We start from the raw sequence: 20,325 nt of genomic DNA on the forward strand, positions 1-20,325 counted from the left end.
CAGGGTTCAGTCCTGTGACCTCTTCTGTTTGGTATGTACTTCTCTGAAGTACAGGCTAACAAAGTTCGCAGATGACTGTAAACTAGGAGCCATAGTAGAGTCCCCAAATGATGTGGACATCCTACAGAAGGGCCTCACTGAGACAGATGCCTGGTGTCAGAGCCATGGCCTCAAGCTCAATGCCAAAAAGTGCATGGTCACCCCCTTTGGTAAAAGCTCTGTACCCATGAACTACCACATAGGCGGCAATCTACTTAATGCCGAATGTGTGATGAGACCTTGGGACCCAGCTGGACAGTAGTCTCTCCTTTGATAATCACATTGCCACAGTAGTCAGGAAATCCTTCTACATGGCACACCTCATCACAAAAGGGTTCTCATCCAGGAATAAAAAAAAGAGGTTATTGTTCCCCTCTACTCAACACTCAGACCATTATAGAGTGCAATGCTGGGATAATTGCACCCACCCCTATTCTACTACCTACATTTAATAGCACCTATTAGCTTTCATCTGGCATTATCCCATCCCCCCTTCCAGTACCTTTACCTCACCATTCTATCTTCTGGTGTTGCATCACCAGGTAAAACAGTTCCTTCACTCACTAGCTGAATCACATAATGATATACTCCTCTTTACTACCACTCTTGTACACACCATACCTCCTTACCTTGTATGAAAACCAGTTTCTTACGGGATTTCAGGTCCCAAAAGGCCATACTATCACCCCAGCTGTAAATCCTTCCACCTTCAACCATACTTACCAGTACCAGACCCTATCCAACATCTTGTTCAGTCCATCAACATCTCAACCCCAGGCACATTAGCTCTAGATCCAAGCACTAACAAATTCCTGAAGTTCATCACCAAGTATAGACTCAACCTAATACTTGGTGGTGATATTCACCCCAACCCTGGCCCATTCACTTCAGATACACATACCCCCTCTACTTGTAATCTAAGCTACAAACCTACAATTAATAGGCCAACTAACTACCTCCTAGTCTGTCATCTCAATATTAGAAGCATTAATAACAAGGTACATGAATTGCATGCACTTCTGGATGTCCACTCCCCTGAGATTCTCTGTTTATCTGAAACCTGGTTAAAACCTAACACTAAAGACAATGAAGTGTTACCACCTGGGTACAACATACACAGGCTGGATCGTGCTTCGAGGAAGGGGGTGGGGTAGCTGTTGAATGTCACCATAGATGTAATACAACCTCCTCAGATTAATAACTCTGAGATTCTTGCCACCAAATTGCAACTTAATAAAAATAAATGCATTAATATTATCTGTATATACATTCCCCCAGGTAACAATATATCTACATTTGAAGATATCCTGCACTGGTTATCATGTCACTTCCCCCAAGAAACCCTACTACTTGGAGACTTTAACATAGACTGGGGCACCTGTTCCTTAGAATCCCCAACCACCCATATTAACATGCATGCATTTACACAAATCATATCCACCCCTACCAGGATAGGTAAACCCAACCAAAAAGAAAGTATACTTGACTGGGTACTCAGTCATCCCCAACTGTACACCTCTGGTACCCTCCTTAATGGCCTAAGCGATCACCTTCTCACATATGTAATTAAGCACAAAACCATTAATTCCCAACAACCCTTACTCAGAAAGGTTAGAAACAATAAAAACTTTGACCCTGCCAAATTCCAACAAGAACTAAACTCATGTAATTGGTCTATTCTAAAACACCTCCCCTTAGAGGAAGCAGTAGCATACTTTAACAAATTCCTTGAGATCCTTGATTTGCATGCACCTGTTCATTCAAAGAGAACCAAGGCAAAAACTGCACCATGGCTTTCTATAGAGTCTAAACTCAAAATTACCCTTAGAAACAAAGCATGGGCTTTATGGTGTTCTTCTAAAGACCCTCAAGATCACATTAAATACAGGCAATCCAGGAACGAAACCAAAAGACCAATTTTACAACCCAAAAAACAATACTACTGTAATTTACAGACAGTAAATCAAAATAACCCTCAGAAGTTTTGGGCAGGTTTAAATAATCTACTACATCCTGGACAAACTTCAACCCCAATCCCTGCTGCTACTATTGATAAAACCCTGAAGATGTTTGATAGTTTTAACCAATTCTTTACTGAGACAATTCAAGCCCTAGCTAGCCAACTACCTCCTAGCTCCCCTGGTCCTGAAAGTAGCACCCCTAGAAACCTACTTGCATTCATCTTCCAACCAGTTGCCACTTCACTTATCCATACCTTGATCAAAAAATTAAAACCCACTACACTTTCTGCTGATCAACTCCCTGCCGAGTACCTACAAAAATCAGCTGATGCTATTGCTTACCCAGTCTCAATACTAATCAATCGAACCATAGTACAAGCTAAAATTCCCACCATCTGGAAAATATCCTATGTAATCCCACTTCACAAAGGAGGCAGCTCTACTGAATTCTCCAATTATAGGCCAATAGCTATACTCTCTCCACTTGCAAAGATTATGGAAAAATGTATTCATAGACAACTCATGCACCACCTAATCCAAAATCGCCTTATGGCAGACACTTAGCATGGCTTCTGTCCTCATCACAGCACTACTTCAGCCCTCCTAGCCTTTACTAACACCATAAACCATAATCGCCACAATAATTATATATCTTCAGCCCTCTTTTTGGATCTTTCCAAAGCATTCGATATGGTTGATCACCAACTTTTAATCCACACCCTGCAAACATTCTGTCTAGATACTGGAGCTCTCCAATGGTTTAAATCTTACCTGAATGGTCGACAGCAGGCTGTCCTCTGGCAGAACAAACTCTCTAACCTTCTACCTAACACCCTCGGAGTACCACAAGGCTCTATACTAGGGCCCTTGCTGTTCTCCATCTTCATTAACGACCTTTATACTGTCATCCCAAAAGTCAGCTGTATCCAATATGCTGATGCCTCTACTTTGATTTGCTCAGCCACATCTCCAGTAGAGTTATGGTCAGCTACCCAGACCACCTTTAATACAATAGAAAACTGGCTTTCTGAACATAGTCTGATCCTAAATCCCAAAAAAACTAAAATGCTGTTATTTTCACCAACACGTAGGTCTACCGCTTTCACCTTTACCATCAAATCAAATGATGGCACAATAATCTCCCCTGACCCATCTACAAAACTATTAGGTATCATCATAGACAATAATCTCAAATTTGACCTACATGTTAACCAAACTATCAAAACCATCAATAAAAAACTAGGGTCATTTTACAGAATAAAAGCCTTCCTAACCCCTCCAGCTAAAATTGCCATAGCTCGCTCTAACCTTCTTTCAACCCTTCTGTATGCATCCCCTCTACTCTCGAATTTGAACAAGACTGTCCTTAAACTCTCAATTTGCTACAACCACATTGCCAGGTTTGCCACTGGGCTGCCTTTTAGGACACATCATTGCATCAATCTAAATCAGCTTGGTTGGCTTGAACTACCTAGCCTAATCCAGTATAACCAACTGATTATGGCCTATAAAATCCTCTATAATCCGGACAATACTCCTGCACTTAAAAATATTATCACCCCCTATAACAATCCTAGACCGCTTCGATCATGTAACAAACTACTAATTCAGACTAGCAAAATTAACACAGCCGGTGATTCTCTCTATGCAAACTCTGTAAGTAGATCCTGGAACTCTCTTCCAGCTGATATTACCTTACTTTCCACCTTAGGTCAATTTAAAACTAGACTCAAACAACATTTGTCACTTAACTGGCTATGTCAATGTATCAAGCCTGGCTAACTCGAATGTGTAAAAATCTGTTAACCAGTTCACTGTGTAATTTAATTTAATCCTGACTTGTGCTCAGGACTAACTGTAACCTGTGGAACTTGTTTAACTTGCTTACTTATGTAATCTCTGTAAATAGTCTGTTTGTAATATGTAATGCTGGTATTATGTAATGCTGTATCTGCTTACCCTTGGAGCTTTTCTCCCCGGGCCTTCGCTGAAAATGGACATGCATCCAGTCGGACTATCCCGGTCAACAAATGTAAAATAAAAAATAAAAAATGCCCCTTTTGGAATGTACCTCACAAGACATCTGCAGCAGCTGGAAAGGCCAAAGAAGTACCTCACAAAAAGGATTACTGGCCTCAAACAGATGACCTACACTGACCATCTCAAAACACTCCAGCTTTACTCTGTAGTATATCGCCTACTCCGAGGTGATCTCTGCCAAACATATAATGCTATGTCAAACCCAGAGCTGTTGGACATGCTACACCTAAAGAAATCCCGAACTACACACTCTAGGGACATAAACCTTGTCACCACAATAAACAGGACATGCCGGAGGGATAGGTTCTTGTCTCAGAAACTTCCCATACTCTGGAACAAGATACCCATCTATGTCAAGCAAAGTTCCTCATTAGCACTCCAAGAAAAATCTTGAGTGGATGGGAAATAGGAAATACACCCCGGGGATCACTTCTGTGGCTCTGCTCAACACGGGCACAGGAAAATAACTTTCTTGGGTGGCGTAAGCCAAGGTACCTTGTTGGCTAGGCTTACTTAGGCCCTTGGGCTGATGGCCTAGTACCTACCTATGAAGGCAACTTCTTTTGGTATCTGCTCTGCTTCTTGCAATTGCATGTAAATTGGCACATGCTGAGTCTGATTACTCTCCAGCAACTTCATACTACCTATGTGAGCAGGACTGCATGACATGACTGCAAGCTGTCTGAGTTTACCATACAACATGCACCATCTACACATGACACAGCAGCTAATGGGTATCAAAATGTTTTACCAAGAAATTATATGCCAAGTAGTCTGTACGAATTACAACCTTGACAGCATATCCTGAGAGATTAAAAGAATTCACATTTACAATTTAAAATGTACTATATCACATTCTTCCTCTTCTATTTTAATCTTTCATTTTCATTCTTACTCATTTCTTCTCTTTGGTGTCAACAGCAGTTACAGAATGTGGGATATGACCGGCTGATTTCCAGAGCAGGTTACACTGAGCTCATACTTTAACTGGGTAGTGTCTTTGGTTCACAGCTAAGTACTAGGCTACCTGCCCTTGTAGGTCATTTTAAGCATAGCCAATTTCCCTTTTTGTCCTCAAAATAATCTCATTTGGTTACATACTGCTCTTATCCACCCCATGGTCAATAATTACATACTACCCCTCTATGATCATATGTTGAGGAGGGGTTTACCTTTGAAACCGCGAATCACAGTGGTTCGAGTGCTCATATGAGCGACTTAAAACCACAAAACTGGACATGTCGACGGACCTTAATGTTCGAAAAATAGCAAATCGAAAAGCAGATCGCTGTTTTTCGAACATTAATGTCCAAACAAAAAAAAGTGTAAAGCTGGGGGGCAACCGCCGCTGCACACCACACCCCCCCTACTTTATTATTCTAACTCCAAGATCGCACTACAGTGGGGAAAGGAACCATGTCCCGAGCCCCACTGTAGTGCAACCCACCCCAGAATGTTGAATGTGCAATGAGCGAAACTCACTGCGCATTAGCTCATTGCACAATCAAACCTTTTTCCGTTTGGCATTTGCAAACTTTGCAGACTGCCTTTCAGATATTTGCAGTTCGCCCTTGTGCAATACGCACATGTAAAAGTAAACCGTTGAGGAGACATCATGCATGGGATAAAGCATTTAGGAGCTGACTCTGTCTATTAGTACTACAGAGAGCAATCCTGGAGCAAATTTTCTGTTTCCCATATAAAGATCTAAGCTGTGCTTGAATAAGGACAGGGATGGACTTTGTTTTATGTAGGGAGTCTGTTTCACAGCACAGGTATCCCCTGCAAGATACACCTGTTCCTACAAACCATTCTGTTGATGTTGCAGAAGATGTTTAGATCCCTAGGCCATGTATTTTGATGCCATTTGACTTGTTTTGCATTAAATCCATCAGTAATGGGTCAGATGATGCCTTATATGCTAGTCACAGGTCACCTCTTACCAGACTGTAGGATACAGAGTAAAGTGAGAGGGTTTTGAGTCAGTCCACATAGGACATGTTGTTTAGGCTGTGTACCCTTTTATTAAGGTACCTTTGTGGGCGTTCCAGTTATTGCACATGTCTGGACAAGTACATGCTAAAGGGGGGCTATATATTTAATGACCAGCCTAATGAGGGCTGAGTATAGGGAGTCAATGACATAACTAAATATAGACACAACTTCTTTATTTATAAGCTGTGCAATATAGAACTTTCTTAGAATAGACACGTTGGTCAAATGTTAGGTCATTGTCCACTAAGTTCCCAAACCTGAATAAGTGGGTCAGCTCTTAAGGGTATATTGTCAAGTAGCTCTCAGGGGTAGATGTACTACATGTTTTGGCATTTAGTTTTAGTCCATGACTTTGGCGCACTAGTTGTTTGAGACAACCTACCTTCAGGACGGCCAAGTCATTAGGGACTCAATAGACTGCTCCTAGGTTGCAATTATCTGCAAATTTTGTTAGCCAGACCCCTTTGGTATTGCCTTTTACTTCAGAAAAATACATGCAAAAGGGGAAAAGCTTCTAGTTCTTTTCTTTATAGTTTTTTTTTTTTTTACTTTAGGTTATTCATTTGCATGTACGTTCTTTTGTTTTTACCTTGTGGCGCTGAAGCCTTTACAACTTCAAAACTTTATTATGCTGCTCTTAATCAACGCAGCATTAACAAGATTTACTTAGTTTGTTAACCAGGATAGTACACTGCTCACAACAGTTCGTTTGCAGAATTGCAGACACAACAAGCCGCTGTTACGCATTTTATTTTAAAATAACATTCTTTCCAGAACAGGATTCAGTTGAAGTGCGTATATTAAATCGAGTCGATATTTTTACCAGATTAACTGTATATGTTTATACTCACACTAGTCTTATGTCTGATGATAAATGCCGTTTTGGATTAATTATTAAAAGGCATGAGTTTAAGAAAACAATGCAAAGCTATCACGTGTTTTCAATCACAACAAGAAACAAATAGAAAACAGCTTCTACCTGGAATTAAAGAGGCAATGTTCTTCAACATGACAGTTCTTGGTACAATTATATGCCAACACCATGAAGGCAATAAATAGTCTAACAGAATCTTACATCAAACAATGCGGAAAATACCCAGTTTCACAAAAACAGTGGGAAAAAAATCAATTTGCGTAATGTTGAATTACATATTTAACTACACACGAAACGTTACATTTTACGTAAAAAAAAAACTGCCATTGACTCTTTCTTCTGGAACCTCACAATTAAGATCACAGTTAACCTCACTGGGTTCTGACAAATCAAAAGCAGCCTTCCTCCTTCACCATGCCTGCGTTCCATTACAACCACTTCGCAGTACCCAACGAAAACCATTCCAGATCAAAGTTATCAGTTCACTAGAGAAAAAGTGGGCAAAAGTATTGAACTGTTGCACGTAAAAACTGTATAACTGAGAAAGGCACATACTGCAGGATCCAATTAGTTCATTATAATTAAAAATTACCCATCAAGTCACAGTTACTATTCCCAATCGCAATTAATCACTACGCATACTCTACTTCCTTCACAACCTAGGAATGTGCTTCTCACACCACAACAAATAACAGAAGAACCTGAGCATTTCTATTCTCTCACCTATGTGCACCATATCTACACCACAACACTACACTCAGTGCAAAATAAACAAAAGTCATAACAATAGTTCCTCTATCATTACTAAACACATTCTCATTAAGAAATAAATCAACACAAAAGAACTGATATATAATAAAGTATTTCCACATTAAAAACAAAACTCAGTTAAAATAACACTGCCCAGTTGTGACCCTCCAATAAACAGTAGATCAGTCGCCTAACTTATTTCCCCCCCAGGAAGTGCTTTCTTCCAACAGAAAGCAGCTATGGGGGCATCCAACACAAACCAGCTTCCAGTATCATTGCCCTCAAAATACCAAATAAGGTACGGACTGCTACTGTCAGTTCTCAAAATACCTACAAGTCGCTTCGTGACCTTTCCTCCTTTTTATATCTTATCTGCTACTTGAAATTAATACAGCAGCAACCCAAAATCACAGGCTGCCTTACCTTAATAACTCTGCAATGCCGACCTGCTCCCTACTAACTTCTGAATCCCTACAGTTACTTAATCACTAAATGCATTCATCGTATGGGTATCACCTACCATTTTTATTACCAGCTGATCGAGCAACTTCACGGCGAATACCACTTCGCGCAAGCGCACACTTTCTTATTACTGCCGAACTTTTTGCGCGTTTGTCCTGCTGCTGGGATTTGTAGTTTATGCCTCTTGTTTCACACGAAATGTAGGCAAGAAGTCACTGGCAGCGAGCGTGTGAGGTTTCGTTTTTTGCCTCTACATCACGGAAGTTGTAGTCTTAAATCAGTTTCTCGAAGATTACTACGTTTCCCAGTCAGCACCTCGAGAACGATGACTGGAGAAAGGGGTGTTTTTTTTATAATACCAACTGCGGTGAGTTTTTATCAGATTGAGTGTTTTTTCCGAAGACATTGGTATTGAGGTAAATTAAAAACCAATAAAAAAAGCATTTAAAAGTTTAAATTCCTGTTGGACAAGTTTCAGAATTGTTGGCTTTCACGTTGATTATGTAAAACGTTAGAGATCACGATTTGCTCAAGTTAATTTCAGTACTGTGATTTCTGCCGGGCAGCGGTTAGCGCACCTTTGGCTCTGACATATGTTGTCTCTTGATGCGTATTAACGTTTACGGGATTTAGTTGCTTTGCTTGTTGTATCTTGATTTGAGTCTCAGTAAAACGTGTTTGTAGTAATTAGTTGTGAAAGTGTGCTGTTTGACCAAGTTGTCAACAGAGGCAAAATGTTTTCGGGGAAGGTTAACAAGGCAGGTACTTTGAGTTCAGCAGTCTGTTAGTGATGCGTGGCTTCGTGGACATTCCATGTTGGCAGATCCTGGTTTGTAGAAGCTGGCAAGAATTTCCGATTGTTCTTTCATTTTCCCTTTTTTACCAATCCGTCTGTACAGTGTGAACGATATTTCTTTCAGATTTGGGATGGCAGCCAGTATTGCAGGTAGCATTACCTGCTGGTTGTCATGGTCTGGTGAACGAAGTCGTCTTAAGAGAAAACGGGTCGCTGCTGCGTGTCACTCTGCGGCTGATTAGTATCTATAGTATAAACGTTAGCTGGAATGTAGTTTGTTTTTACAGTACTATAAACTGTTGTATTTTTTCTTCTTTTTATGCTTTCATGCGCTTATCAGAACTTTTCTGTTAGTGGGAAAAACAGTATTCATTTGCATGTTGATAACTGTTCTAGTTTTCACTTCTCGTGGGGAAATCATGAGTGTGCACTTTAAAATAATGATTAATACACACGAGAACACTGCAATAATACTTAAAACAAGAAGCGTTCTTTAGGAACATCTTTTGGTTTGTTTTCCAGTTGCATCGTACGTCCAAAAATCCAGGGAAATTGCCTATTTTATGTATGTGTACATGACTTAAGGAAGGTCTGTGCCAATAAATGACTGGTGTCAAAGTCATGTTCTGAAACCAAATGCCAAAAATGCATTATTGAATCCTTTTTGAAGTCCCCTACACCAGGGACCTAACTTATTGACAGTACACTCCTAAGAGTTGACCTATTTGTTCAGGATTTGGGAACTTATGTGGACAGTGAGTCAGTGACCTATCTTTTGACCACGTGCCTGTTGTTGTAAGAAAGTCCTTATGTAATGCACCACTTATAAACAAAGGGGTTGTGCCTAGGTCTACAGATGTCATTGTTCATCATTACTTAGTCCTCATTAGGTCAGCCATTGGATGTAATGCCCCCCTTTGGCATGTATCTGCCCAGATACATACAACTGGAAGGCCCACAGAGATACCTTACTATGAAGATGCAAGTCCTAAACAGCATGCCCTACATGAGCTGACTCAAAGCCCTGTTAACTATACTCTGTATTCTACAGACTGATAAGAGGTGACCTCTGGCATCCAAGGCATCCTCCAACCCATTACTAATGGATTTACCGCACATCAGCAAGTCATATGACATCAGAAATACATGGTCTAGGGATCTAAACCTCTTCTGCAACTTCAGTAGAACTGTTTGGAGGGACGGGTATGTTTAGCAGAGAATGCTGCTGCTATGGAACAGACTCCCCATCCACATAAAACAAAATTCATCCCTGCCCACTTAAGTGCAACTTGCATCTGTGGATGGGGAAACAGAAAATTTACCCCGGGACTGCCCCCTGTAATATTAATGGACAAGTACAGCTTCTAAATTCTTATTTATGGGTCCCCGCAAAGTATCTATGGTATGATCCTACTTATTATAATATATAATTATCGCTCATGTGAAGGGTAAGGTCAGTCTATAACCAAGTGGGATAGGTTATTTCGAGTACAAAAAAAAAAGGAAATTGGCAAGGCTAAAAATGGCCTGTGAGCATTTAGCCTAGTATTTACCTGTGATCCTATTAACGCAGAATGTGATAAGCAGTGCAGAATGCGAATAGCAGTGTTACAGGAGACACGTTGGATGCAGATGAACATGTGAATTTGGCAAAGAAACGACTTCAGATTGTATATTCAGCAAAGTGTTAGGGGAAAAGTCAGTTATTGATTGCCAGATGGTCTACAATAGTGGTAAAAAATGACAGGAAATTTGAGGTTATTGGCAGGGAAAGGAGGATTACACGGGTATGTATTTATTTTCTACCATAAACATACTGTTATGGAGCTTAAGATAATTTTGTGAGTAATTAGCTTTCAGCGTGGAATATTGTGTATTGGTGTGGACGGAAATGTAACCTGAGTTTTAAAAGTGAGGCTGTATTGTGGAACATAGCAGGGAAATATTACATAAGAAGGTAGATTTCTGAATAAATATATGAGAATATTTGAAATGGAAGATGTGAATTTACTAGCTGGAGCTCAAACTGAATTTACGTATTATTCCTTACAATACAAAAACTGGACTAGACTGGATAGAAATATATTTCACAAGAGCGTGAGTATTTGATTTGAAATATTTGAAATATATCCAATAACTATTTCAGATCATGCTGCAGTAAAGGCTAAGATAAAGATGCAATCCAGTGAAGTCCAACATTGGAACTTTCCTACGTATTTGTTAGAAAGAGAGGAAGTTAAGGAATAGGTTGTGAAGATTATTCAAAAGTTATTAGGGGAGATGAGCATTTCTTCATAAGAAATCACTAGAGAGTGGGTTAGAATTACAAACGAGTTTAAAGTAAAATAGAAACAAGGGAGAAAGATATGGGGAGGAAGTAATAGGAATGATTTAGAAGTGTTGTCAAAGATTAAAGTATTACAGAAGAAGGGGAATCTAACAGAACAATAACAGGAACAAGTGTTGGATGCTAAAGGGAAATAGGGGGGTATTTGTATAATATGCAGGAGATTAGAAGGGTTGCTGTTAAGCCTGGTGACAACTCCAGAGCATAAAATATCTTATCACAACAGCTTAGGCAAGCAGGAAGTTGAAAGGGCTATTGCTAAATGTATGGATCCTGTGACCAAAAAACTAACCAGAGATCCTGGAAAGGTACTAGAGATATTTTGGAAATTCTGTGCAAATTTTTGTAAAATAGAGGAATGGGAACGTCAAGAAACAGCACAAATGGAAATATTGAAGACTTAATTGTTAAATGGTTAGAGGATGATGAAACTCAATAAAAAATTCTAATTTAGAAAGGGATGAGGTAGAAATGATGTGTAATCATTTAACCAGAAACTGTTCAGGAACAGATGGTCTTCCTGTGGAAGTTTTGAAGTTAGGAGAGGAGAAAGTGATAAAGATCTAGAATCTTTTATTTAACAATGTTGTCAAAGGAGGTTCAGTAATAGCAAGAAGAAATCTGGTGGTTGTATTACACAAAGAGGGCAAAGACCCTTTATGTAGACCAATGTCATTTTCCAACTGATTAAAAATGATTTGCCTATACTAGCTAATGGTAGTGGTATTGCCAAAATTGGTAGATGTGGATCAATGTGGTTTTGACAACAGTAATAGAACAATGATGATCCATATGGAAGCAGAGTGTAAGGAAACTCGCGCCACTGCTGCTGATGGTTCAGGATGCAGAGAAGACATTCGACAGAGTAAGCTGGAATTTTTAGTAGGGCACTGGTAGCATTCACATTCCCTGATGCAGTAACATTATTAATTAGAGGGATATATGAAGGATTAGGGGTGAGAATTTAGGTGGGACTCGGCCAATTTTCAAGCTTGAAGACTTCTGGTTGGCTTGTGGCTAAGCAGGTATCCCATGGTGCACCAGTGCAATCCCCAGATCTCGTTTGCCGCGTCGACGAGTTCAGATGTGCTTCTCTTGGCTCTTGCTAAGTTTTTTGCATTTTTCATTAACTAGTAGTTTTTTTGCATATTTACTGAAAATATACGTATATAAGGCTTTATCTTAATTGTCTTGTGTGACCGTAGTATTAGTATCCTGTGTACCAGTAGTTAGGCGCAGTTGCGCTTTTGCCTAAATCGTTAGTTTTGGCGGTTTCGCCATTTTCCTGTTATTTACTGGAAAGTATACATATAGGGTTTACCTTAACTGCCTTGTGGTCTTGTGTGACAAGTAGTAGTAGTTTCCTGTGTATCATTAGTTAGGCGCAGTTGCAATTTATTGTCTAGGTAGTTAGTTTTGGTGGTTTCACCGTTCTTAATCAATATGGGCTCCTATTGATTACTTTCCTGTCAATCGATTCTTGTTGACTGGTGGTCTTTAGCGGAAACCTGCTAAAGTCTTAATCACTTTATAGTTGCAAGTTTTTCTCCTACCTTTTGAGTGTGTGTGTGTGTGTGTGTGTGTGTGTGTGTGTGTTGTGGTATACTTGGTCTGTTTGAATTAGAAGACCTGTTTTTTCACAGGGCTAGGCCTGTTTAACTTAGAGGACCTCGTCCTCGTGTTTTTACTCCACTGTATTTTTATTTGAAAATATTTCCTGTGTGACTGAATATCTGTCTGTTGTTTAGTGAAATACCTATTTTTTTTTTCTTACACCAGGCTAGGCCCGTTTAACTTAGAGGACCTAGTCCTCGTGTAATTCTTCTGCAGGGCTAGGCCCATTTTAGTTAGAGGACCTAGTCTCTTTCTCTTTTCTCCTCTGGTTGCTTGTGTGTTGCATTGTCTAAGGATAGCAAGGAACACAAACCCTCTGGGTTTAAAAAATGTATGAAGTGCTCCCAGAAAATGTCTTTGATGGATGGCCACAGTAGCTGTGTCTACTGCTTGGGAGCCATCCATTTGCAAGAATCATGTTTCTTTGGCTTCTTCATCTAAGTCTTCAAAGTCAAGATCTGACTTAAAATCAAAAGGTTCAAAAAGGCCTTCGGCACCGGCTGGTGTTTTGGAGCCGCCTGCCAAATTAACAAAATCTGCCTCCTCGACTCTTCAGTCTTCAGAGCCGAAGGAGAGCACCGTGGTTTCAGAGTCGGTCACAGGTGCTTTGGTGCCGACTGATGAACCCTTGGAAATAGTTGATTCTGTTTTTCTGAGCAGGTCTGTAGAGTCCCTACCGGTCTCCTTGATGGTTAAATCTCCAGTGCCTGCTAGGTCAAGATCCCCAACTTTATCTTCTAGATCTTCCAGGAGTCTTTCGGAGGAAGATGTGGAGAGGGTAGTACTGAGACTCCTGAAGTCGTCTGCCCTGCCTAAGTTTTTGTTGGCTCCAACCAAATCATCTCTGGAGCCACTCGAACCAGTCTTGTCCTCATCCGTGATTCCTTCTCCGAGCCATGTTGTTTTTTCGGAGCCTGAGTGCTTGTTACCAGTGGAGGAACCCTTGGTTCTGGCTCCTCTTGCTGTTGCATTGGAGCCGAGTTCAGCTCCGACACGCTTGGCTCCGTCTGTCGTGTCCAGGGACTGAAGCTCTTCTGTTGGTGCCGAGAGGGAGGGCTTGAATCGATCTTCGTCAGTTCCGAGCCTTCCTCTCGGTGCTTCCGCCAGGGTGAGCTAGGACCCTGCATCTATCTCGGAGCTGATGGCTCGGGCTCCGGCACCGTCCTCTGTCTCTTTGGAGCGGGGATGGTCTTCGGAGCCGGAGAGTTCTGCTTTTGAGGTGATGAGGAATGTGCTGTCACAATCTACAACCGCTGCCAGTGGTACAAGCACTCTTTCCCCCCCAAGGCTCCCACTTCGGCCTCAGTACCTACTCTGTCCGGAGACAGCAGAGACCCACAGCCTCAGGAGCCACCAGCTGGTGGCTCTCACTCTTCCGGGGCCTCCCCAGAAGGTCCTTTTGAAAAGCCCCCTCTGAAGAGAGTATGCAAGAGGAAGCATATTGACTCCCAGGATGAGCCTCTGACATCAGACACTGACCTCGATGAGTCGGAGGGGTCCCCTAAGTTGTCCTCTGATTATGTCTCCTTTGTGGACATTCTAGATATCCTTAAACAGAGGTGCGACTGGCCCACTGTCAACCCTTCTGATGAGGAGGAGGGGTACCTGAAGGCTTTCGGGTCTCAACCCTCTGCCTCTTGGACGTCTCCACCTTTCGACGAGCTAATGGATCTGGTTAGTCGGAAGGTGTGGGATACTCCCAATGCCGTGGAGCCAGTCCCTAGAAGACCAAATAAGTTCCTGTCTGCCCCTCCTGTAAAATAATTCTTGTCTAAGGGCATTCCCTTAGATGCCGTGGTGGTGGTGGCGGCGGCCACGAAGAAGGAGTTGGCGGAGACTTCTTCCTCTGTTCATCCGCCAAACAAGGAGTCGCGACAGATGGACAGATTTGGGAAGTGTGTATTTAGTTCAGCGGCTTTTACACTTCGATCTCTGAGCTATCTTACCCATTTCACGAGGTTGCAGAGGGATCTCCTAAAGGAGTTAGGAGATTCCATACAGGGTGCTTGTCCTGAGGGAGTCCCTGATAGGATCTCTGCTCAGTTGTCCACCCTAAATTAGGTAGTTAACTCCTCCATGCAGCTTATCTCTCATGCGGCTGATGGAGTAAGTAGAGCAGCAGGTTCTGGAGTTGCCCTTAGGTGACACTCCTGGATGCGCTTGTGTAACTTTGCGGAGCCTTTTAAGTCCACCTTCACCAATGCCCCATTTGATGGTTCCTCCTTGTTTAGTTCCAAGGTGAAAGAAACACTCACTCTGTGTGAACAGGAAGGAAAGACTCTCTCTGCCGTGGGAGTCCGTTTTACCGTCCCCTCTCGACCATACCCCAAAGGTCAAAAGGGAGGTAAGATGTTGCTCAAAAAGTCCCAGAGGGCCTTTCTGGACACACACAGTGAATCCTCCTTCAGAGGCAGAGGGGGAGGAGATGGTAGACATCACCCTAGAGGCAGGGGCGGTCCACAATACCAGCAAGGCCGTGGTTCCTTTCAAGGGCAGCCTTATCACCGCTCCTGATGTGGGGCCTGACTGCATTTCTCTGTTGCCAGTTGGGGGTCGCATCTCTTTGTATTCAGAAGCCTGGCTAAAAATAATCCAAGTCAAGTGGGTACAAAGAGTTGTTACCAGAGGCTATATCATACCCTTTTCCCTTTCATTGTTTTTTTTCAAGAAGATCCCAGATGTTTCACCCAGTCACAGGGATCAGGCTACTGTGGAGATCAACAAGTTGCTCTCAAAAAGAGTCATTCAGCCCATCCCAGCAGACCAGACAGGATCCCAAACTTACTCCAGGGTCTTTTTAGTCCCAAAACGAACTGTAGACTGGAGGCCAATATTGGACCTCAGCAGATTAAACAAATCCGTGAAAAAGGACACGTTTTGGATGGTCACACTGCAGTCGATACTCCCTTTGTTAGGGAAAGACTATTGGATGTGCTCTCTGGATCTCCAAGACGCATACTACCATATAAAAATGGACAAGGCGTCAAGGAGGTATCTGCGCTTCTGGCTGGGAGCCAGCCATTGTCAGTTTCGTGCTCTGCCCTTTGTTTCTCACCACAGCTCCCAAGGTGTTCACCAAATGCATGGCAGTAGTGACAGCTCATCTGAGACTTCAGGGATTCCAGGTGTTTACGTATTTGGACGACTGACTCCTGACCGCCCCCACCAGGCATCTACTTCTCAAAAACAGGGACACCACCATCCAGCTCTGTGCTCAACTAGGGATCTCCATAAATTGGGAAAAATCTGCATTACTGCCCTTGCAATTTGTGAGTTTTATAGGCGCAGAGGAAGACACAGTGGATATGACAGTTCGTCTTCCGGCCGAAAGAGCACAAAACCTCATCTTACAAGTTCAGCGTCTTTTTCCGCTTCGGAAGGTCAAAGCAAAATGGATTCTTCAACTTCTTGGAATGATGGCCTCAACGATTCTGTTAATACCTTTAGCCAGGTTGTACATGAGAATCCTTCAATGGCTCCTGTTCTTCCAATGATTGTTCCAATATCTACCGCTGAATCACCCTATTTTGCTGATGCAGTCATACAAAAAGGACCTTCGTTGGTGGATAGCCCCCAACAACTTGTTCACGGGAGCTCCCTTTGTGCCTACCCAACCCGTTGCCACTGTGACCACGGATTCCTCCCATGTCGGGTGAGGGGCATTATCTTGGCAGGACTGTCCATGGCACATGGCAAGAACACAAGGCTCATCTGCATATCAACGTTTTGGAGATGAGAGCGGTGCTTCTGACATTGCAAGCACTTCAGGACCTTCTTCCTCCAGGGACGATTCCGATACAATCGGACAACATTTCGGTTGTGTGGTATATCAACAAACAGGGCGGTACCAGATCTTACCCACTCTGTCGAGAGGCCATGCGAGTTTGAGAATGGGAGATTTCTTCCCAGCACTTTTTGGTGGCAACGCACATTCCGGGGACAACGAATGTGATAGCCGACGAGCTGAGCTGGGCAATCTTGCTGCCCTACGAGTGGTCTCTAAAACTGGAAATAGTGGAACAGATTTTCCGAAAATGGGGACAACCTTGCTGCAACCTTTTTGCCGGTCCAGTCAATGCCAAGTGCAGCAGTTATTTTTCCCTAATTCCCCCTCCTTGGGAAACACTCAGAGGCGCTCTGGTCCACGATTGGCCCACGGGACTTCTCTATGCCTGTCCTCCATTCCCTCTTATCCCCAAAGTGATACAGAAAGCCAACCAACTGGGAAGCAAGTTAATCCTCATTGCGCCTTACTGGCCTCATCAGGTCTGGTTCCCCTTCCTCGAGCCTCTTCTCCTGGATGATCCTTGGATCCTGGACCCAGTTCCAGATCTATTGATCCACACCCCTCTCTCCACACCCTCAAATTGACAGCTTGGCTGCTCCAGTTCCATCTCTAGTCAGGCTTCATGAAGTTTCGTCATCAGTGTCCCATATTCTTTTATCCTGCATAAACCATCAACCAGAAGGCTGTATGACAGGTAATGGAAAAGGTTCTCTATTTGGGCACAGAAAATGAAAGTGGATCCTTACACCACTCCCGTTCCTGTGATTCTGGAGTTCCTTTCGGAGCTTTTTCAACAGGGATCTGCCGCAGCCACCATCAAAGTACAATTGGCGGCTATCTCACATTTTTATTTGGGATCTCCAAATGTCAACCTTATGTCTTATAAGTTATGCAAAACTTTATTGAGAGGAGCCAGTTTACTGAGACCACCATTACAAGAACCTGTGGCTTCTTGGGACTTTATTTTCTGTTGTCCAAACTAACATCCTCTCCCTTTGAACCGTCTCATTCAGTTTCCTTAAAGTATTTGTCTTGGAAGACTGTGTTCTTAGTAGCTATTACATCAGCCAGATGTGTTTCTGAACTACATGCCCTATCTATTAAGCCACCTTATTTAGTCTTTCATAAAGACAGGTTTTCTTTATATACCAATCTTTCGTTTGTTGCCAAAGTTTGTTCTTCTGCCACATTGAACCAGTCCATTGAGCTTCCATTTTTCTTTCCCAGTCATAGCAATGCAGCTGAATATCGTTTCCACCAGATGGATGTTCACAGACAGCTACGTTTTTATTTGCAACGGACCAAAGAATTTCGGAAGTCAGACCAGTTGTTTGTTTCCTTTCCTTCTCTGATTCCAGATTGGGCTTACCAGTTTCTAAGGTGACATTGTCTAACTGGATTTCAAGTTGCATAGCTTTCATCTACAGTTCGGAGGGCAGACCTTTCCCCCACAGGATCAAGGTTCACTCTACCACGTCTCTGTCTACCTCTGCAGCCTTTCAAGCTAGGGTACCAATTGATCATATCTGTGCAGCAGCTACGTGGGCTACCTCTCACACCTTCATTACTCATTATAAGTTGGATTTGGCTTCTAGGGGTAGAGCATCCTTTGGCTCCACGGTGCTCAGGAGTATCTTCCAATGAGCCACCCAAGAATAAGAAGCTAGGGACGCTGTCCCATATGTAAAAATGAAGGTAAGATTGGACTACCTAACATAAAGAAGTTATGTATTCACCATAACGTTCCATGTTGGTAGTCCGTCTCACCCTTCATTTTTACCAACCCGTCCTCCTGCCCCCATCCTGGAAGATCTGGAGGTAATGCTATAAATTTTTTGTTTGGTGACCCTTTAGTATTGGTTTGTTGGTTAGGGGTTTCTTTCTATTTCTAGTGAGCAGTAAACAAGATCTGGGGATTGCAGTGGTGCACCATGGGATACCTGCTTAGCCATGAGCCAACCAGAAGTCTTCGAGCTTGAAAATCGTCCGAGTTGGAGCCGAGGATCGGCTCTGAACCCATATGTAAAAATGAAGGGTGAGATGGACTACCAACATGGAACATTATGGTGAGTACATAACTTCTTTTTTTTATCAACCAGAGGACTATAATTAATACAAAATTGAGGGAACTTGTATGGGGAGAAGATGGCAAGGGTTAAGTGGGATAAGTTGAATCTACTCATAAAACAAGGTGTTTAGGATTACGTATTTGAAGGTATTCTTTAGAACTACACAGTTGAGACTCGTATACATAGCTCAAGCAGAAGAGTTTCCAAATCTAAGTGGAAAAACTTGACATGATATGAGAGAGAGTTCAAGAAATAAGGATAGAGTAGGATTTTGGATTAATCACCTTAAGGAGAATAACAACAACCATAGAGAATATCATATTTATTAAAAAAGCTTATATTTCTCACCTTTTCCTAGGTAATAATAACAAACGGTTTGTAATTATACATATACTGTCTTATCCATTTCCTCTTTTCTATACTTTTCCAGTTCCTCTTCTAACAACACTGTAATAATATGCAACCTACTCATTATTCTAAAAAATGTATTGTACTTTGCATTATGTTATATAACGCCTGTATTAAATCACTGAGCTTATTTTTCTGTGTCCAGCTAAATATTGGAACACATTTATCTCTGGATTAAGCTAAGAAACAGTAATATATTTGTAATATGTTATATATTATATCTGTAATTTGGAGCTTTTCTCCCAGGGCCTCCTCTGAAAATGGGTTCTCTTTGACCCAGTCGGACTATCCCAGTAAATAAAGGTCAAATAAATGAATAAATAAAAGTATTTATTTGTTTATTCTTTGTTGACCGGGTTAGTTGGCTAGGGCATTGTTTAACTTCCTATACTCTTTTTGATAGGTGCTGTGGGATCTTTTTGATAGGTGCTGTGGGATCTTTTAAGTCCACCTCAGCTACCAGCAACTTAAGCAGATGAGATATTGGTTTAACATCCCATCCAATTGAAGATGCACTGTCAAGTGTGCAGCATCAAGAAGAAAGCCAACATGGAAATGAGGAAGGTAGATATTTTCAATAGACATGACTGCAAGTAGAGTATAGAAAGTAGGCAAGACTGGCTGGAATTTATTGGAGAAAATTAGTAAAGGAACCAAAGTATTCAGATGAAGTGGCTAGAAGGGAAAAGTAGCAGAGTGAAATGAGACCAATTGGAAATTTGGACTGCATGTTAGAGGCTGCCTTTCCAACAACAGATTAATTAGATAGAGTGCAAGCCAAGAGAAAATAATAGTGGAGTAGTGAGTGAAAAATCAGCTTGTGTTGAGTTTTTATTTAAATCTGGAACAAAAGCTATTTTTACAAAAGGGATAATTAGTAGGGCATATAAAATATTGCATAACAACTATAAGAATCATTCAGACAAGATTAGAGAAGATTGGGAAGAGAGACTGGAATGGTAATTTACAACGAACAATGGGTAGACATCTGAATGACTATCATGGATTTTTCATGTGTTTGCATAAGTGTTGTTATACCCCAAGCAGACTTTAGAGAATTTTTCCTCTGGTATGTAACGATTGCTGGAGGTGTCATGGGACAGGGAGAATTAATTGAAAACATGTTTTATGGAAATGTAACAAGTTGGCAGATTTTAATCATTTCATACAGAGTTCTTTAATG

General features: G+C 41.7%; 2 protein-coding genes across 4 annotated transcripts in view; one reads left to right on the plus strand and one right to left on the minus strand.

Moving 5' to 3' along the window:
• DCUN1D2 (defective in cullin neddylation 1 domain containing 2) overlaps positions 1-8,240 on the minus strand; it is a 596,128-nt gene extending 587,888 nt beyond the window's left edge. The window contains 1 exon segment of the mRNA XM_044071217.1: positions 8,180-8,240. Coding sequence (XP_043927152.1) covers positions 8,180-8,182 — 3 coding nt within the window. The 5' untranslated portion in view covers positions 8,183-8,240.
• A 199-nt stretch (positions 8,241-8,439) lies between these two features.
• Positions 8,440-20,325, plus strand: part of TMCO3 (transmembrane and coiled-coil domains 3) — an 876,118-nt gene continuing 864,232 nt past the window's right edge. For 2 of the 3 annotated variants that reach the window (XM_044071215.1, XR_006364786.1), the window contains exon 1: positions 8,450-8,537. The gene's annotated coding sequence lies outside the window, so the exon portion shown is untranslated. Of the gene's footprint in view, positions 8,538-20,325 lie in introns of all 3 variants that reach the window. The other variant, XM_044071216.1, reaches the window with a different exon arrangement.

The sequence above is a fragment of the Protopterus annectens genome, chromosome 5.part0 (genome assembly GCF_019279795.1).
Source record: "Protopterus annectens isolate FY-2018-M chromosome 5.part0, PAN1.0, whole genome shotgun sequence".
In the NCBI taxonomy this organism is placed as follows: domain Eukaryota; kingdom Metazoa; phylum Chordata; order Ceratodontiformes; family Protopteridae; genus Protopterus; species Protopterus annectens.